The sequence below is a fragment of the Notolepis coatsorum genome, assembly GCF_963971535.1.
Source record: "Notolepis coatsorum genome assembly, chromosome: 14".
Lineage (NCBI taxonomy): Eukaryota > Metazoa > Chordata > Actinopteri > Aulopiformes > Paralepididae > Notolepis > Notolepis coatsorum.
In genome coordinates, this window is record NC_140178.1 from 88,680,392 (window position 1) to 88,700,836 (window position 20,445).

At 43.6% G+C, this 20,445-nt stretch overlaps 2 protein-coding genes across 2 annotated transcripts in view; both read right to left on the reverse strand.

Moving 5' to 3' along the window:
* Window positions 1-20,445, reverse strand: part of LOC311241011 (histone H3.2) — a gene marked incomplete at its 3' end in the record, with an annotated part of 340,183 nt that overhangs the window by 220,496 nt on the left and 99,242 nt on the right. The window lies entirely within an intron of this gene.
* kri1 (KRI1 homolog) overlaps window positions 14,519-20,445 on the reverse strand; it is a 36,436-nt gene continuing 30,509 nt past the window's right edge. Inside the window, exons 17-18 of the mRNA XM_084329660.1 lie at window positions 18,294-18,389; window positions 14,519-18,168 (exon numbers count right to left, since the gene is read on the reverse strand). Coding sequence (XP_084185786.1) covers window positions 17,691-18,168; window positions 18,294-18,389 — 574 coding nt within the window. The 3' untranslated portion in view covers window positions 14,519-17,690. The remainder of the gene's footprint in view (window positions 18,169-18,293; window positions 18,390-20,445) is intronic.

Below are 20,445 nucleotides of genomic sequence, written 5' to 3' on the forward strand. Positions count from 1 at the left end.
TCCAATGTTAAATCAGTCCTCCTGTATGGCTCGGAGACCTGGAAGACAACTGTAGGGCTGATGTCATTACAAATTTGGACCTGTGGGAGCGCACAAAACAACTACCCCCGCCAGAAGAAATAAAGAAGAGAAAGTGGATGTGGATAGGCCATACCCTGAGAAAGGAAGACACAAACATCACCCGGCAAGCCCTACGATGGAACCCACCTGGAAAGAGGAAACGCGGCAGGCCTCGAAACACCTGGCGCCGTTCTTGGGAAGGGGGAATGAAAGAGGCTGGACTGGGATGGCCAAAAACCGTGCAACATGGAAAGAAATTGTCAGTGGCCTATGCTCCGCAGGGAGTGCAAAGGCTTAAGTCAAGTAAGTAAAGTCTCTATTGATTATATTTATTTGTGTGTATATGACAACTCGTCAGACAGACAGACAGACAGGCAGGCAGGAGCACAGGTAAAAGGGTAGACAGACAGACAGACAGACAGACAGACAGACAGACAGACAGACAGACAGACAGACAGACAGACAGACAGACAGACAGACAGACAGACAGACAGACAGACAGATGTGGACAGACAGACACAAACAGATAGCTAGATATAGACAGACACAGATGAGAGAGACAGTGAGTGTGATAAGGAGAGTGGAAAGTAGAGGCCTTCATACTGTGTTTGCCATCACTCTATCACACCCTACTTGACAGTGTTCCACTCTCCTGCCACCTGTTTCCATGGCAACATGAGGTCATGCCATGTTGTGGTTCGCCTGCCTGCATGGCCAGGATAAAAACACACGCACAACACGTGCACAGACACCACGCACACAACAAACACCATGACGAATAACTGCTCCGGGTCATTCAGTACGATTTGAAATCGTACTTTTAAAGGGATATTTGACTTTAGTAGAACTTGTCATGTTTTAGCAGTCTTACCTCTATGTAAGTGAATCTACAAGCTAGTGACCACTGCTGTCCCCGTTGTTGGCTGTCAACACCACCATGCCTCCCAGGTGTCAGGCTCCTTCCGTTCATTTTGGGGACTGAGTCTAAACGGTACAGACGGAGTGGAACAGGGTTGAGGTTAAAAGTCAAAGGTTGACTGGTAAAGGATGGAGGTAAGGTCAAAGGTTAACAGGTAAAGGATGGAGGTTAGGTCAAAGGTTGACTGGTAAAGGTTGAGGTTAGGTCAAAGGTTAACAGGTAAAGGATGGAGGTTAGGTCAAAGGTTGACTGGTAAAGGATGGAGGTAAGGTCAAAGGTTAACATGTAAAGGATGGAGGTTAGGTCAAAGGTTAACAGGTAAAGGATGGAGGTTAGGTCAAAGGTTGACTGGTAAAGGATGGAGGTAAGGTCAAATGTTAACAGGTAAAGGATGGAGGTTAGGTCAAAGGTTGACTGGTAAAGGATGGATGTAAGGTCAAAGGTTGACTGGTAAAGGTTGAGGTTAGGTCAAAGGTTAACAGGTAAAGGATGGAGGTAAGGTTAACTGGTAAAGGATGGAAGTAAGGTCAAAGGTTGACTGGTAAAGGTTGAGGTTAGGTCAAAGGTTAACTGGTAAAGGATGGAGGTAAGGTTAACTGGTAAAGGATGGAAGTAAGGTCAAAGGTTGACAGGTAAAGGATGGAGGTTAGGTCAAAGGTTGACAGGTAAAGGATGGAGGTAAGGTCAAAGGTTGACAGGTAAAGGATGGAGGTTAGGTCAAAGGTTGATGGAAGGAAAAAGGGATGTGGAAAGAGGAAGGTGGTGTGAGGAGTGGTAGGAGAGTGGACAGGAGGTGGTGAGGAGTTATTTTTAGCAGGAGAGGATGACAGGATGGGTTGAGGAGCAACAGAGGATGAGTGGTATACACGTGCCTCCTTGTCTTCCGATCCTTGCGGGAACTGAAGGTAAACAATGTTTTTTTTTATCCTCACTGCTGGTCACATTGGCCAGAATGGATCCCACGCCTGTGGAACAGCCTCCCCAGCCAGCTGAGGGCACCACAGAGCCTGGACTATTTTAAAGCAGGCCTGAAAACCTATCCATTTCAAAAGGCCTTAGATTGCTAGCTTTTTCTTTCTTTCTTGTGCTGTTGTCTTTAATTTTCTGTTTATACTTTGTTTTTAAACTATGTTCTATTTGTATTTAATCTTTTATTAAAAAACATTATATTTTTTAACTATGTTTTAACCCTGTAGCACTTTGGAATCCTAGTGAACGAAAAGTGCAATACAAATAATCTTTTTAATTATTATTATTACTTAGAGTCCCATGGTTGGAGTTCTGACCGTGTTCGGAGTGAGCAGGGCAGCTTCAGATGGGTAGCACACAACAGAGTCCAGAAACCAAAACTATTTTAAGCCACAGCACACCATGCAAACAAATGTTTTAATATTAAACCATCCACAACAGAATAGAATACAGAACATTTTATATTTCCTATGATCGATTCTTCTCTCATCTGCGTGATAGCCTGGAACTATTTTGTTTCAAGATATTACATTTACATTTAGTCATTTAGCCGACGCTTTTATCCAAAGCGACTTACAAGTTCTGTACGACAAGTCAACAGGAAGGGTACAACTCTTTCAGCCAAGTAACAATGATCATCAAACAGTGCTGAAACTTGGGTGCTGCAGTATTGAGTGCATAGACCTAATACATAGTAGTATAGTAGGAGGAGTGCATGGTAGTATAGGACTAGGACTGCCAACCTCTTAGTCGAATGCATTTAAAAAAAAAATTGATAATATATATATATTTTATCATTCTTTCCAAAAGCAAAGAGGCCTAGAAGCGTGGCTAACGCTAATGGCGCGCATACCAGCGAGGCTAATTGCCTAAGAAAACACTGAAGGCACTGAACGAGGATTTCACCCATCTAATGAACTAGACAAATATCAAGATGTATCCATCAGTGGACCAATTGCATGCTTTCGCAGAGGACAGACTACTGCTTGACCTTACTCCTAAAACCCACCTCACTCCTGCCCATTTTGACAACCTAGGATGGCTTAGAGTAGAGGACAGAGTACAGCAACTTGCAATGGGCCTGGTCTACAAGATACACTACACCACTAATAGAATAGAATAGAATAGAATAGATCTTTATTTGTCATTGTTGGTACAACGAAATTTGTTAGGAACATCACCACTGGCATACAACATAAGATATAACATGTGCAAAATAATATGTCAATAATAGTAGTAATATAGTAATAAGTAATAAAGTATCAATGTCCCAATGTCCCAATATATAACATACCATCATTGTCCCAAGTGCATTTAGTGCTTGTGCAAATAAATTAATAAATATAAATATTTCAGTCCAGTGAGTTGATGGAAGGGGGGGGGTGGGGGGGGCGTTGACTTGCAAAGGATGAAGTATTGTATAGTGCAGCAATGCAAGTCCGGTTCACAGTTATTGTTGTAATGTGGGAGTGGGAGTTATGTCACCGGGGGTGGGATGCGGGGGGGGGCAAGTTGATGTTCGTCGTTGAGCAGCCTGACAGCCCGTGGGTAGAGGCTGTTGGTCAGTCTGCTGGTTCCGGACTGGATGGATCCCATGTACATGTCGAAATACTTCCCAAAGGTCATTGAATAGGCTACCACGACCACAACACCAGAGGGAGTTCCACAAATCATGTTCAACCCAGATTCGGCTCAAACAAGGGACTAAACACGTTTTGCAATTATGCCACATCAATGTGGAACGCCCTACCCACAGCCGTAAAATAATGTGAATCCCTACCCACTTTCAAAACCGCTCTCAAAGAGGCTGCAATTCTAAACTGGCCCCTGTAAATGTCCAAATCCCCCTGTCTCTTAAACAGTACTGTATATATATATATATATATATATATATATATATATATATATATATATATATATATATATATATATATATATATATATATATATATTCAAATAAATGTACAGACTGTGAAGATGTGAGAACCGGCAGGTAAGCATTTAACGTTTAGCACCACTTGTTAAAGTTAGAGGTTCTATGTAGGATTGCAAGTAACTGTACACAACTGTTTCCACTGACTGTACATAACTGTTTCCACTAGAGTGCGCTATAGGCAGAGCCGCTAATGCTACCACCAGGTGGAGAGTATTTAAGGAGATGTCTCCTCCCACTCTATCCTTTTCCCACCTGCCTCATGTACTGCTGCCTTGCCATGTAAATAATAAACCACGCCGATTAAAGGCTGAAGGTAGAAACCATGCCTCATGACCACATTATTGTCGCCCCATAGCCAGACTCTGTCAACACCACTAACTGTCAAAAATGTTTTCTGCATTCATTTAAAAATATCTGTAGTGGGCCTAGTTTAGGGCTGGGCGATATGGCCAAAATTTGTATCACGATATATATAAAAAAAAATAATGCATATAGTTCGAAATTGATAATTATCGATATTTTTATTAGTATTACATTAATTAATTTTTATTATTATTATTTAAACAACAAATGTATGTTTATTTTGCAGCAATTCTTTGTCGTTGCCGCCATACTCCAGTTCTCAGGCTGCAGCTGGTTTGAACGCGAAAGTACCAAGTTGAACAGTTCTGGCTCTGCTAGTTTCTTTTCTATCTTTTGGCACTTTTTTGGTGGACAAACCACCACCACACATGTGCACCGTGACTCGCGACTGGAGACTAGCTCTGCTAGCACACAAGAGATAAATAAATCTCAATTTGGTCTGTATTGTCATTTAGACAAGCAAAGCGTTACTTTAAAGGGGAACTATTTTACTATTTCTTTCACTATTTGGGCACTTTTACACAATTCCTGTGAGTTTATGGAACACCTCTGTAATTTTTTTTTTTTTTAATTCATTGTTTTGTATTTCTAATCAAGTACTCAAAAACAGCATTTTTCTACCTCAAGATCTTAAGCCGTTTTGAGGCTGGGCTCCAACCACTGTGTGGCCTGGTGCGGTGCTAACTGCCACATCAACTGCCACATTATTATGCAGCTGAGACATCTCTGACATCACAGAGATGCACATTTTCAGATGACTCAGTTCTGTCTTGCGTTGCTGGTAGGGTTAGCTCGCCTAGTGCAGCTTTCAATACACAGTAGCAGGAGTTGGTTGGGCTTGACGTGCCGAGACAGCTTGTACACAACCCTCAGCCTGTCTGGCCTCACGTGGTATGAGGCTGCAATCCATCACCTGGAAGACAATAGGTGTGGGAAGAGGACTAACAAGCCAACTCCAAAAGCCCTCCAGGGGGTTGGGCGAGTGGCTAACATCCCCACCCCGTAAAACACTATATTGTTACAGAAACGCCAACAAGAGATAAACAAGACATCAACACCTTGGCCCAGGGAAGAGAAGGGTCTATGATAAGAAGGTCTATGACACCATGTGGTGAAACAGCAGCGTCCTTTCACTAAAAGGCTAGGTATGGCGAGGAGGGGGGGGGTTGAAGGGGGGGTTTATCCCCCTTGGTGGATTTTTTTTGTCAAATCAGTTGTGCAATAGTCACTTTTGGTGAGTTGTTTCTATACAATTCAGTTATATGACATTTAGGTATGACACAGGGCTACACAAGCATTTTTAGTATAGAAATGTGTCAACAGACTAAAGCAGGGAACCACAATATTTTGCATACGAATTATGCAGAATGTAATATCATAACCGTCTATTACTTTTCTTGCAATTGAGCCAATTTTCCTTAGGTACGGTTTTGAGGTGTGTGTTCAACAGAATGTAGTATCAAAAACACATTCACAAAAAGTATGGGTTACTGAATGCTGAACTGCACTATTATAATCACTAAGCCAGACCTTACCTGTGTCCCTGTATCACTTGTCTCTGCTGCCCTTTGATAAAAAAAACTTCCCTATGTCCATTTTCCTTTTTTTTTGGGCATATTTTTGTTAGTCACAGCAAAAGTCACCTAGTAAAAGTGAGATAATTGACAATATCAAAACATGCTAGGGCTGTACCAAATAGTTCGAAGCTTCGTTCATAATGTTGACATTCGAATTCTAAATCAACATAAAAAATTGTAAAAAAAAAAGAAACATTTTTTTTTACATTTTTATTTGCCAAGGTATGGCGAGTGCCATACCTTGCCATACCAAATGGACGCCCCTGTGTGTGTGTGTGCGCAACATGGAGCCGGGGGACTCTCTCTCTACGTCTGCAGAGCCCTCAGTTGAAACAGAATTGAGCCGAGTCTGAATCCTCAATGGTAAACGTTCACAAAGTCAATACAGACTATCGCCACACTGAGGTTATAGGTATTTCCATTTCTGAGGCAGCTGGAATACACACACACAGAAATACACACACACACAGAAATACACACATAGATTTACCATACACACAGACACGCCTATAATATATATATATATACATACACATGCACAAACACACACACACACACACACACACACACACACACACACACAGGCGTAATTCATGGTAGGGATAGTGGGGACATGTCCCTACCACTTTTCTGATTACCTAAAATTGTCCCCACCACTTTTGACATGCATTTAAATCAAATATAATTTCCATCGGCTCTACAAAGGGTTAACTCCCTCATGTTCCCACTGGATGAGAAATAGATAAATAGTTTCTATTGGTGTTTGTTCGCTCAACTCCCTTTACATGCAGCGATGTGATTTGCTTCCGGAGTGCATTTCGGATGGATCAGGAAACAGCGCAGTGCGCTCAGTGAGCTCAAGGCAGCTAGAGCATGAGACAATCCAGGCTGTCGTGTCGCAGGTGCTTCTCTGATCATAATGTTATGGTACTGGCACATTGGTTGTTCAGTGATCTGAAAGACATCCTGTAGCTGTCCTGGGCTGGCTAACTCACTACAGACTTGTAATTGTAACAGTCTAGGTAAGGTTACTGTCACAGGTTGACAGGACCTCACTGCTATTGACTGTTATTTTTGTGACTGAACTGGTGGGAGCTCTATTTGTGCCCTAGGTTGTGTGCAGACCCAGAGAGAACATTGATATTGACTGTGATTGGGTTAACATGGGACAGCTGAGTGGAACTTGGAATAATTTGGGGGAGGCTTCGGGCAGTATTTTTTCCCTATGGATTGGTCGTTGTATTTTTGTGCCTGCATCTCTGCCCTCCGTTGACTGTTCTTTCGAGCTTCCCTATAGGATCATGATGACATCATGGGCTGGCACCTGGGGTTTAAAATCAGGAAAGCGATATGGACCGACAGGCTGGTTCCATGAGGACTTCTCACCACAACGCCACTCACCCCCTGCTTGATTGAAAACTTTATTAACAGATTGCAGAATGGGTACAGTACAGTACAATACATACAATTGTTAAGGGGATGCAGACCAGAGAAAGACTTTCGTCTTGTTTACATCAGGGTCCCCCATTTTCAATTCATCATAACATATATGACATACACAACATACAGATAGACAGTACTGCTACATCTATACATTTATGACATACCAGACTTGCAAATACAGTACTGTTTGTGATACAAAAAGAGTCCAGAAAAGAGAGTATATACATTTGACTTAGAAACTGTACATTGGTGGAGGTTGGGTAGGTGGGGGGGGGGGGACTGTACATTGGCGGTGGTTGGTGGGGGGGGGTTGGGTAGGAGGGGTGGGTGGGGGACACACACTGTACAACTGTACAAGCAAAACTGTACATTGGAATAATGACAAAACCATACTTGGTCATTTACTGTACATTGGAGGGGGTTGTGTTAGGACATTTACAGGGGCCAGTTTCGAATTGCAGTCTTCCGTAGGTGTTCTTTGAGAGTGTTTTTGAAAGTGGGTAGTGATTCACATTCCTTTACAGCTTTGGGTAGGGCGTTCCACATTGATGTGGCATAATTGCTAAACGTGTTTAGTCCCTTGTTTGAGCCGAATCTGGGTTTAACATGATTTGTGGAGCTCCCTCTGGTGTTGTGATCATGGTATTCACTGACCTTTGGGAAGTCTTTTGACATGTACATGGGTACCTTGGTCGTGTAGTGTATCTTGTAGACCAGGCCCATTGCAAGTTGCTGTACTCTGTAGTCTACTCTAAGCCATCCTTAGTTAAATTAAAACGTACATACAGAGACACAATGACACTCCAATCCAACACACACACACACACACATAGACACCACATACTACTCACTACTCCTGAATTTCCCCAAGGGGATCAATAAAAGAATATCTTATCTTACTCATGCACGCATACACACACACACAGACTTAATGTTGATAGTGTTTGTCAATGAAACTCGTGCAGAGAGGGGTTCAAATCTGACTGAATCGATATCACTGGAAAACACATTTACTGTAAAAGGTTGTGTGTGTGTGTGTGTGTGTACAGTATGTCTTTGTGTATGAGTGTGTCTGCATTATGCGGGTGTGTGTACATTTGTGTGTGTGTACGTGAGTGTGTGTGTATGTGTGTGTTTGTGTCTGTCTGTGTTATGTGTGCATATGTCTTTGTGTATGAGTGTGTCTGCATTATGCAGGCGTGTGTGTACATTTGCGTGCATGTGAGTGAGTGAGTGAGTGAGTGAGTGAGTGAGTGAGTGAGTGAGTGAGTGAGTGTGTGTGTGTGTGTGTGCAGTGGCGTCCTTTCACTAAAAGGCAAGGTGTGGCGAGGAGGGGGGGGGGGGGGGGGTTGAAGGGGGGGTTCGTGTGGCCTGGTGCGGTGCTAACTGCCACATCAACTGCCACATTATTATGCAGCTGAGACATCTCTGACATCACAGATATGCACATTTTCAGATGACTCAGTTCTGTCTTGCGTTGCTGGTAGGGTTAGCTCGCCTAGTGCAGCTTTCAATACACAGTAGCAGGAGTTGGTTGGGCTTGACGTGCAGAGACAGCTTGTACACAACCCTCAGCCTGTCTGGCCTCACGTGGTATGAGGCTGCAATCCATCACCTGGAAGACAATAGGCGTGGGAAGAGGACTAACAAGCCAACTCCAAAAGCCCTCCAGGGGGTTGGGCGAGGGGCTAACATCCCCACCCCGTAAAACACTATATTGTTACAGAAACGCCAACAAGAGATAAACAAGACATCAACACCTTGGACCAGGGAAGAGAAGGGTCTACGATAAGAAGGTCTATGACACCATGTGGTGAAACAGCCGCGCCCTTTCACTAAAAGGCTAGGTATGGCGAGGAGGGGGGGGGTTTACCCCCCTTGGTGGATTTTTTTTGTCAAATCAGTTGTGCAATAGTCACTTTTGGTGAGTTGTTTCTATACAATTCAGTTATATGACATTTAGGTATGACACAGGACTACACAAGCATTTTTAGTATAGAAATGTGTCAACAGACTAAAGCAGGGAACCACAATATTTTGCATACGAATTATGCAGAATGTAATATCATAACTGTCTATTACTTTTCTTGCAATTGAGCCAATTTTCCTTAGGTACGGTTTTGAGGTGTGTGTTCAACAGAATGTAGTATCAAAAACACATTAACAAAAAGTATGGGTTACTGAATGCTGAACTGCACTATTATAATCACTAAGCCAGACCTTACCGGTGTCCCTGTATCACTTGTCTCTGCTGCCCTTTGATAAAAAAACGTCCCTATGTCAATTTTCCTTTTTTTTTTTAGCATATTTCAGTTAGTCACAGCAAAAGTCACCTAGTAAAAGTGAGATAATTGACAATATCAAAACATGCTAGGGCTGTACCAAATAGTTCGAAGCTTCGTTCATAATGTTGACATTCGAATTCTAAATCAACATAAAAAAATTTGTAAAAAAAAGATTTTTTTTTTTTACATTTTTATTTGCCAAGGTATGGCGAGTGCCATACCTTGCCATACCAAATGGACGCCCCTGTGGGGAAAGCCAGAAGTCTCTGGAAGCCACACGGCCGATCACCCTACTTTCGTCCAGGGCTGCTCATATCGGTACGTGGAACGTGAGAACCATGTATGAGACGGGTAAGACATTTCAAGTAGCAGCAGTGATGAGGAACTATAATCTCACGCTGCTCGGAATAAGTGAGACAAGATGGACACAGTCCGGACAGAAACGACTGGCCTCAGGAGAGTTACTGCTGTACTCCGGACACGAAGAGAACAATGCCTCCCACACCCAAGGAGTAGCACTGATGCTATCTAAAACAGCACAGACAGCGCTCATAGGATGGGAAGCCCATGGTCCAAGGATCATCACTGCATCCTTTCGAACCAAGAAGAAGAGGATCAATATGAACATCATACAGTGCTACGCTCCTACCAATGACAGCGAGGAAGCAGACAAAGACCAGTTCTACAACAGACTGCAGTCCATTATAGAAAAGCACCCAGAGAGAGACATCACAATCCTGATGGGAGACCTTAATGCCAAGATCGGAAGTGACAACAGGGGGTACGAAGATATAATGGGAAGACACGGATTGGGGGCCATGAATGAAAATGGGGAGAGGCTGGCGGACCTGTGTGCTATGAACAACTTGGTCATTGGCGGCAGTGTTTTTCCCCATAAGAACATCCACAAGGCCACTTGGGTATCGCCAGACCACATAACCGAGAACCAGATTGACCACGTCTGTATCAGCAAGAAATTCAGGAGGTCCATGCAGGATATAAGAGTAAAGAGAGGAGCAGATGTGGCTTCAGACCACCACCTTGTCGTAGCCAGCCTGAAGCTGAAGCTGAGAAAGAACGGGATGTCGGCACATACAACACGACACAGGTACAACACAGCTTCCTTGAGAGACGCCAGTAAGCTGGAAGAGTTCAGACTAACACTCAGCAACAAGTTCCAAGTTTTACAGGAGCTGTTGGAAGAGGACGAGTGCACCCTGGAGAACAGTTGGAAGGAGATAAAAGAGGCAGTAACGTCTACCTACCAGGAAGTTCTTGGCCCCAAGAAGCACCAGCACAAGGAGTGGATCTCAGGGGACAGTCTGCGAAAGATCCAAGAGATGAGGGAGAAGAAGGCGGCAGTGAACAACAGCCGGACAAGAGCAGAGAAGGCCAAGGCACAAGAAAGGTATGCAGAAGTTAACAAGCTAGTAAAGAAGAGCATCAGAGCAGACAAGCGAAGGTATATGGAAGACCTGGCAACAGAGGCAGAGCAAGCAGCAAGAGAGGGGAATATGAGAGAACTGTACAACATCACCAAGAAGCTGGCAGGAAAGTACAGCAAACCAGAACGACCTGTGAAGGACAAAGAGGGAAGACCGATAACAACGGGAGAGGAGCAACAGAAGAACAGAAGGATGGAGTATTTTGAAGAACTTCTAAACCGGCCAGCACCACAGAACCCACCAGACATCGCACAGGCTGACACAGACCTACCCATAGCCTGCAATGCACCAACCAGGGAAGAAATTAGGAAGGCTATCAAGCAGCTGAGGAACGGAAAGGCTGCAGGACCAGACAACATCCCTGCGGAGGCACTGAAGTCAGATATAGAAACCACGGTGAAGATGCTCCACCCACTCTTCATGAAGATATGGGAGGAAGAAGACGTGCCAGGAGATTGGAAAGAGGGTGTCGTGGAATATATGATCATGTTCTTATAGATCTGTGTTGAGACATCATGTTATACAGCGTGACTTTCAGTGTGACCAGCTTGACTGGTTAATGTGTGTATGTCTCTTTAAGATGACTCCGACATCCCCCCAGCCATAACTTCTTTGTTGTTGTTCCCAGTGACTGAGAACCATTTTTGTTTACCTTCATCATCATATCTGATATTATGTTATGACTGACAACTGTGTATTTAACATATGTCTGAACAGCGCTCTGGGTCAGTCTATGGCCAGACGCTAATGTGTTAACATATTGTCTCTGACTATAAACTGTCCTTTCATTTGTGGCCACGGTGAAATAAACTTTCTTATCGTAAACGGCTCATCGTTTAGTCCTTTAATATTTCCCATTACAAGGGCTATCTCATCAAGATCCCAAAGAAAGGCGACCTTAGCAATTGCGCAAATTACAGAGGGATCACACTGCTATCAGTGCCAGGGAAAGTTTTTAACAGAGTCATCTTGAACAGGATGAAGGACCTCATCGATGCACAACTCCGCAATGAGCAAGCTGGTTTCCGCAAGGACCGATCCTGCACAGACCAAATTGCAGTGCTGCGCATCATTGTGGAGCAGTCGATAGAGTGGAACTCGCCCCTGTACATAAACTTTGTGGACTATGAGAAAGCCTTTGACAGCCTAGACAGAGAGACCCTCTGGAAGCTTCTCCGACATTACGGGGTGCTGACCAAGATTGTTTCCATCATCAGGAACTCCTATGAGGGACTGACATGCAAGGTGGTCCACGGAGGGCAGCTCACAGAGGCATTCCAAATGAGGACCGGGGTCAGACAAGGTTGTCTGCTCTCGCCCTTCCTCTTCCTGCTGGCCATTGACTGGATAACGATTTTTAAGGGCCCTTTTCGGGCGGGGGGCCCCCTTTTTATGTTTTTTGGGGGGTTTTGGTGATCAAATATTGAATATTGAACTATAATAATCAGTGCAGGAGCTCACTTATCCTTGAAAGACACTTTTATCACTGACTTAAAAGGCCCATACATCTCCATAAATGTTCAGGGGGGAGGGAATAAGTGCTTACCCTACAGACCCCAAGAAGTGCTGTATATTCTGTATTGTTTAATATAAATGCATTTTTTATTCCAATCCCGATTTGTATTTGAGATTCCCAAATCCCATCGGACTTGACTTCTTCGTGTCCCTCAATGAGTGTAATACCAGCATTCAACAGCGGTTTCTATCATCATCATCATCACCACCCACGCTATGCATAAATATTATATAGGTCCGCGGAGAGGCACGCTGAGGAGGCCGTGCAAACTGCAATGGAATATGGGGCATCTCTCTCTCTTTACCTAATATTTTGATTCTATCCTGACATTTTTCAGTTGGAAGGGCAGTCTATATGCCTAACGGTTTAAAAAAGAAAAAAAAAAAAAAAAAAGGCACTTTTTTGATGAGGCTCAAAAAGGCAGGTGCTCAAGCACCCCTTGGCCTCTATGTGTGCACGTGCCTGGTGAATAGGCTACCACGACCACAACACCAGAGGGAGTTCCACAAATCATGTTCAACCCAGATTCGGCTCAAACAAGGGACTAAACACGTTTTGCAATTATGCCACATCAATGTGGAACGCCCTACCCACAGCCGTAAAATAATGTGAATCCCTACCCACCTTCAAAACTGCTCTCAAAGAGGCTGCAATTCAAAACTGGCCCCTGTAAATGTCCAACCCCCCCCCCCCCCCACCCAATGTACAGATTCTTCCCCCTCAAATGTATATACTCTCTAGAAACTGTCAGTACTGTATATCATAAATGTCTGGATGTAACAGTAGTTTATCTGTATGTCATAAATGTTATGATGAATTGAAAATGGGGGACCCTGATGTAAACAAGACGAAAGTCTTTCTCTGGTCTGCATCCCCTCAACAATTGTGTGTATTGAGCCGTACTGTATTGTACCCATTGTACAATCTGTTAATAAAGTTTTCAATCAATCAATCAGACAAGGAGCCTTCAGTCGACTCCTTCAGACAGTAAGCACCCCCCCCCCCCCACAGCCCAAATGGAATGAGGGGGTAGTCCATAGATATGTTCTATATATATCTATGGGGTAGTCGACTATCTGCAAATTTCTGCCAATCAAAGTCGACTATCCAAATCCTTAGTCGGGGACAGCCCTATATAGGACAGTAAGGTTAGTGTTTTTTTTCTCATTTCAGATATTGATTGAAGTGTGTTTTTGGTCAACAGCAAAAGATGTCGGGATTCGGCTGGCCTAACTGTGGTGGGAAGTTCATTCCACCATTGTGGGGCAAGGACCGAGAATAGGCAGCTTCTCTTCGATGACCCTCCCGGAGCTCGGATATTGTGAGAAGCCACTGTGTTACTACTCACTGGGGTTAACTAGCTAACTAGTTCCAAGACATCGTGTCAGTCTGAGAGAAGAATCAAGCATCAGAAAGATAATTCAGTTGTGGATGGGTAAAACTTTTGTTTGCATGTTGTGGCTTCAAACTGAAGCTGTCTAGCTCACTCGGAATGCAGCCAGAACTTCCAGCACGGGACTCGGTTAGTCAGCTAATGGCTATTCAACGATTACACTACTGCTGGCAAGAATTTCATACCACACACCATGTCAAATAAATCCAAAATCCCACCCAAACTGTACGATGTTATAGAAATAACATGTGGAATTCTATTTTAGGATGGATTTTCTCTTTAAGGGTTATGGGTGAGACATGAATTGGTGAAGGTTTATGTGTAAAAGACTAAAGTCTTTCACTGGTCTGCATCCCCTTAACAATTGTGTGTATTGAGCCGTACCATATTGTACCCATTCTGAAAACTGTTAATACAAATTTCAATCAATCAATCAATAACGTCAACAATGAGACAATGCACCTGCAAGTTCGAGTTTTGCTAGTTTATTCTTCAAATCCAGTGGTGAAACTTAAGGCCGTTTACGGTTCTGTTATGAAGTGTCGCAAGGATTTTGTCTGTGGTGGTTGAGGCAATAAACTAAATGTATTGTAAAATTACTATGCATTTCTTGCTGAAGTCAATCTGAATGCTTGTAATAATTTCATGTTTTTCTGTGCCTTGCACAGAACGTTTGTGTAATTCTTTCTTCAAACATGGGTGTCAGTAACCATATCAGGTGTTTTTTTTAAAGAACGTTAAGGTAATTAATGTAAACCATATTACCGTTCCACTGAGACTTGTTGACAAGATCCAGTAATAAGACGATATATTCTTAAATGTATATATATCTCTCTCAACACATAGGAAACATTTTGCATATAGCCAAGAGTTTCTTCCAACATGGAGCACAAATGGGCATACCAAACATTCCATGAAAGGCCTCCATTAGGTCATAATATTAGCCCTGCAAGAAAGGGCCTGGAACAATTCAAGATTTCATTTGTTGTGAAATCATGCAAGATTTATTTGATGGCTTGCATATCAAACTACAAGACCAAATACATGCATCGTCTCACGTCTTCGGAATTTGGATGGGCAAAAAATAACACAATGACGGGCCAAAAGATTATTCAGTGAAAGGCCTGAAGGGGATTAATAAAGAAACACTTGACAAGAAATAATGCAGTGAAGGGCCAAAAATGGTCTGGGTAGTCCTGCAACTGCAAAGTTACTAGAGCACATCTTAAAACAGTACACTGAAACAATGTTATACATCTTACCAGTTTAACACTTTGGGTGCCGGGAACCGTCTTTAGACGTCTTTGCTGGCCATGCTAAAGTTGCCGGAGGACGCGTTACGTCATCCTTATATCAATATTTCAAAAATCTGCGATCGGATTCATATGTCCCCTCCGCTGGCCTGAGATCCACCAGCAGGACCCACTGAGCTCTCTGGCGGTTCAGGAGCGCCATCTGGTGGCCGATCGGCGCAATCGCCAAACAGGATGTGCCATAGAGGTTGTGCTAGACGTCCGTAGTACTTCCGGGCGCTCGCTATAGGTCATGGGACTCTGGCTCGTCACGCTACACAGTGATCGATTGGCAATAACTCGATAAACAACATGATTTGGACGTATATACCATTATACAAGCTGGAGATGGACCGGGTAAAAATATATCCCATAATGATAAGATTTCTACTCTACGATGATCGCCCAACGGCGCGCGGAGACTGGGGTGAGTTTCAGCGTGTAACGTTACCGTCTTCGATACCAACTGCTATTATCAACATTTGACCCACATTAGATGATTGGTATAACGCTGCCCACGGAATTATAAACGCCCCCTCGCCCATCCGGTCAACATCAGATGACGTGTAGTAACTTCTAGAAGTACGTCTAGTTGGAATTTTTTATATCGCGCTGATTGCCATCAAACTGTATTTCATCATCAATATAATGCATTTGGGGCTATATATCACGTTCTGAAGAAAGCTGCAGAAAGAGATGAAAACATACTTATACATTAGACCATACTTTACTATGAATATGTGAATGAAAAAGTTTAACGTTGCTACACAATGAACAATACATATAGGACTTTGAATGGGCCCTAATAATGGCAATGTAGCAATAGAATTTAAAAAGTTATAGCCCTGCAAAGAAGGGGACTTTCTCCATAGACAAATAGCGCTGGCAATCTATGGTATATCATGAATTTAACCTTAGGCAGCCAAAGTGTTAAAGAAAGAAAAAAAAGTCCATTCATATTATTCACAAAAACATTTTATTTCTCCATTGATCCCATAATCTGTGGCCTAAACAGCGAACGTATTGTAGCCAAAGGTGGTCTACAATGTGATGAAGCTGACCTCATAGAAACGTGAAAATATGAAATATATATATATATTCAATTAAATGTACCGACTGTGAAGATGTCAGAACCGGTAGGTAAGCATTTAATGTTTTCTGTAGTGGGCCTAGTTTAGGGCTGGGCGATATGGCAAAAAATGTTATCACGATATATATATATAAATAATGCATATCAGGCGGCTGGGTTCGCCTGTTTGAGCCCAGTGCTCCACATTGCTTTCAGTTTAGCTGGTCGTCCGTGCTAATACACATTGGCAGTATTAGGGGGTGGGAAACTGATGGGTGGGGATCGGGCGTTGTGGACAGCGACTCCTACAGGTCGGTTGGTGCGCCAGCGCAGTAGAATCAGGAAGCGATGGGGGCGGCGCCCCTCCAAAGCGCAGACCCCCGACGCTGAAAGATCGCGCCGCGCAGGTGAAAAGATGCGACTGCTGTTACCTCGAGTATCGGAGGGGACTCGTGCTATGTATGACTTAGTCCACATTGCAGCCGGCTTGTGGGAGGCAAGAAACAGCGTTCGAGACAGGGAAGGGTTGAATTGGATGATACGAAATTGGGATGGGAGAAAAAGTGAAAAAAAAAAAAATGCATATCGTTCGAAATAGATAATTATCGATATTTTTATTAGTATTAAATTTCTTAATTTTTTATTATTATTATTTAAACAACAAATGTATGTTTATTTTGCAGCAATTCTTTGTCGTTGCCGCCATCTTAGTGTTACAGCCCCTCACACTCCAGTTCTCAGGCTGCAGCTGGTTTGAAAGCGAAAGTACCAAGTTGAACAGTTCTGGCTCTGCTAGTTTCTTTTCTATCTTTTGGCACTTTATTGGTGGACAAACCACCGCACATGTGCACCGTGACTCGCGACTGGAGACTAGCTCTGCTAGCACACATAGCCTACTGTGTACAGACGGTTTCCAACTGTATTTTAAATTAGAAAGCAAACCAAATAAATGGACAAGAGATAAATAAATCTCAATTTGGTCCGTATTGTCATTTGGACAAGCAAAGCATTACTTTAAGTTGCAGGCAAGAAAGACAAGTCTGTCCACTGTCTCTGGTTTTAAAGCTGCCCTGTTGCAGGTCACAAAACAAAAAAGAATAATAATAATAAAATTATCGATTTATTATCGACCATGTTTCATATCGACGAGGACAAATATATCGCGATAATTATCGTTATATCGCCTAGCCTAGGTCCAGAGCGTACTTTACACACCACTGAAAATCACTTTGAGAAGGTGACACTCCAACAGAGCGCAGCAGGGACTCAAATGTTATTGGACAATTCTCCATCATCTGCTTTCTGGATAGCCAATCACAGAGTGGCCCCGGCCGGTGGACGCGCTCCATCAGCCAATCACAGAGTGGCCCAGGCCGGTGGACACGCTCCATCAGCCAATCACAGAGTGGCCCAGGCCGGTCCATCACTGCTTGCTCTTCTGCTTCCCTTTCTTCTCTTGTCCCTTTCCCTTCCGCTTGCCCAGCTGTCTGAAGTACAGTTTCTTGGGATTCAGTCCGTAGGCTTTCAGTCTCTGGCTGCTGAATTCTCTGCCGCCCAGTTTCACCCTGAGTCCCGATATGAGGCGTCCGCCTGGATGCCTGCGTTTCTTCTGGGGCAATTTGGACTTGACAGTCCTGTCATTGGCCTCCACTTTGGCGGCGTTACCGGGCTCGCTCTCCTCCTGCAGTTTCCTCCTCTTTTCCTTTGGAACCAGGAACTCCTCCTCCTGCTCTCCGAGAGGCTGGGCTGCTGTCCCTCCTGCCGGGTCCATGTTGGAGGTCTGACTGGTCCCCTCCTCAGAGTCGTCCTCTGGTCCTCCGCTCTGCTTCTCTGCATTCTTCACCCGGTCTCTCCTATTCTTCCCCAGCTTGGACTTGCCGTCTGCCGCCTCTCGAGCCTCCCTGTGGTGGAACGCGAGAGGACGGTTAAGGTCGATGGTTAATAGTCATAGCACTACAGTAGTAACGCCTCGTTTAATTACAGGCTTTGTCGTCTGACCCAGGTTGTGCCTGGGTTGTATACTCACTCGGAATACACAGAGCTCAGGATCTCCCTCTTTCTCTTCTCGTTCTGGGCTTTGACTTGGTAGTTCTTAAAGTCGCACATCTCTTCCCTGTCGGACCTGAGAGACGGAGAGAGCGTGGTGTCAGTGTGCCGTTGTTCAATGCTGCCCCTAGTTGAACTTCAACAGATGTATGAGATCAGGACATGTTGTGTTCTGGCTTGGTGAGAGACTAAGTCAGAACCTGAACATGTATACAATTTGGACATGAGTGTTCTGATGCGGTGAGGGACAGATACTCGTCAGTTGGAAACATACTAGCGTATTTGGTTTCAACATTAGCATTGTTGACATTCACAAATTAGACCATTTCTAAATGTACACTATTCAATATCTAGAGATTGTGTTCATAGCAGTCCATTTCATATTCATTGTCATTTAATTATAATTGTTGACATTTAGTGCATCCTGGTGAATTCCTTGCTGAAGTTAAAATATTTTCTACTTAACACTTTAATCGCCAAGGACGCCTTAACACGTCATTCCCCGCCATGCTAATTCTGCCAATGATGCCGTAACACGTCATTGAGATCAATATTTCTAAAATCTGTGATCGCAATCATATTTCTCCCGCGGAGACTTGAGATCTACTGTTGATCCCCTCTCAACTCTCCAACGGCTCAAGAGCGCCATCTGGTGGCCGATCGGCAGATCGCCCAAACCGGAAACTGGTGCTCATCCAAATTCGGTCCGACCACTCGCTATAGGTCCCGGGACTCGAGCTCGACACAATGGATAGCGATCCGTTACCAATAACTCGATAAACAACATGATTTGGACGTATATACTATTATACAACCTGGAGATGGATCGCATATTTCAACATCCCATAATGGGAATCTTTTTGCTCCACGCTCATCGCCCAACGGCCCGAGGAGACTGGGGTAAGTTTCAGCGTTTATGTTTACCATGTTCGATACAAACTGCTCTAATGATCATATCACCCACACTACATGAATCATCTAACGTTGGCCACGGAATTATAAACGACCCCCCCCCCCCATCCGGTCAACATCAGATGATAAGTAGTAACTTCTAGAAGCACGTCCATTTGAAATTTTTTATCCGGCGCCGATCGCTATCAAACTGTATTTGATCATCAATATAATGCATTTAGGGCTATAAATCACGTTCTGCAGAATGCTGCAGAAAACGATAAAAACATATTTATACTTTAGACCGTATTTTAGTATATGTGAATGAAAAAGTATAACGTTCCTACATCCTGAACGATAGATAATTGACGTTGAATGGGCCATAGTAATGTCAATTTAGCAATACAATTTAAAAAGTTATAGCCCTGCAAAGAAGGGGAACTTCTCCATAGACAAATAGAGCTGGCAGAGGATGGTATAAGGATGTACATAAGCGTGGCAGAGAAAGTGTTAACACTTTGAGGACCGGGCCGGCGCCGTCTAATATGGTGCTGGGGGACCAAGGTTTGTCAACAAACCGATGTGACTTTGTACAGCTATATCTATACGTTATAGTATTGCTATCGGTCCATTCTCATTGTCACTTGAGTGCATAAACAGTCCCTTCATTATGGCTTAAAGGGAAAAATAATCCATCGGTTGGTTGTCATTTTATAGCGCCGTGAATATAAGGTTTATCGCACTTTTCGTCTCATATATTTTCTGGGAAGCTAGTTATAGGGCTAAAGGCTAATAACGTTATATTGAACTGCATTTCTGTTGTATATATACGAATGAAGTAAAACAAACTGCTTATCATCCGGACTGATCCAGAGCATCTATGGATGAAATGGGGGCGGCGGGGGACGCCGATTAGTATTATTGATTAGCAATAGAGTGTCCGTGCAAGTAGACACATTCACAGATCGATTGCTTGCGTTTTACAACAAGCTCCAATCCGGCTATAATTTGGGTGAAGAGGGTCCTACCGTCAGCCCATGTGATCCCCGGCAGCATTTCCCCATTATTCATCGGCATCTGGTAGATCGATATGTCCATTGGCTGATCATAAATCCCATTATTCCAGGCTGAAATCTGCACTTCGAACCGTGATCAATGGTGCAGGCTGTTCGTTTGGGATCAGGCTAAAATGAAACACCCATAGACGGCTAAAAAAAAATCCACTCGCCCACAATGATACT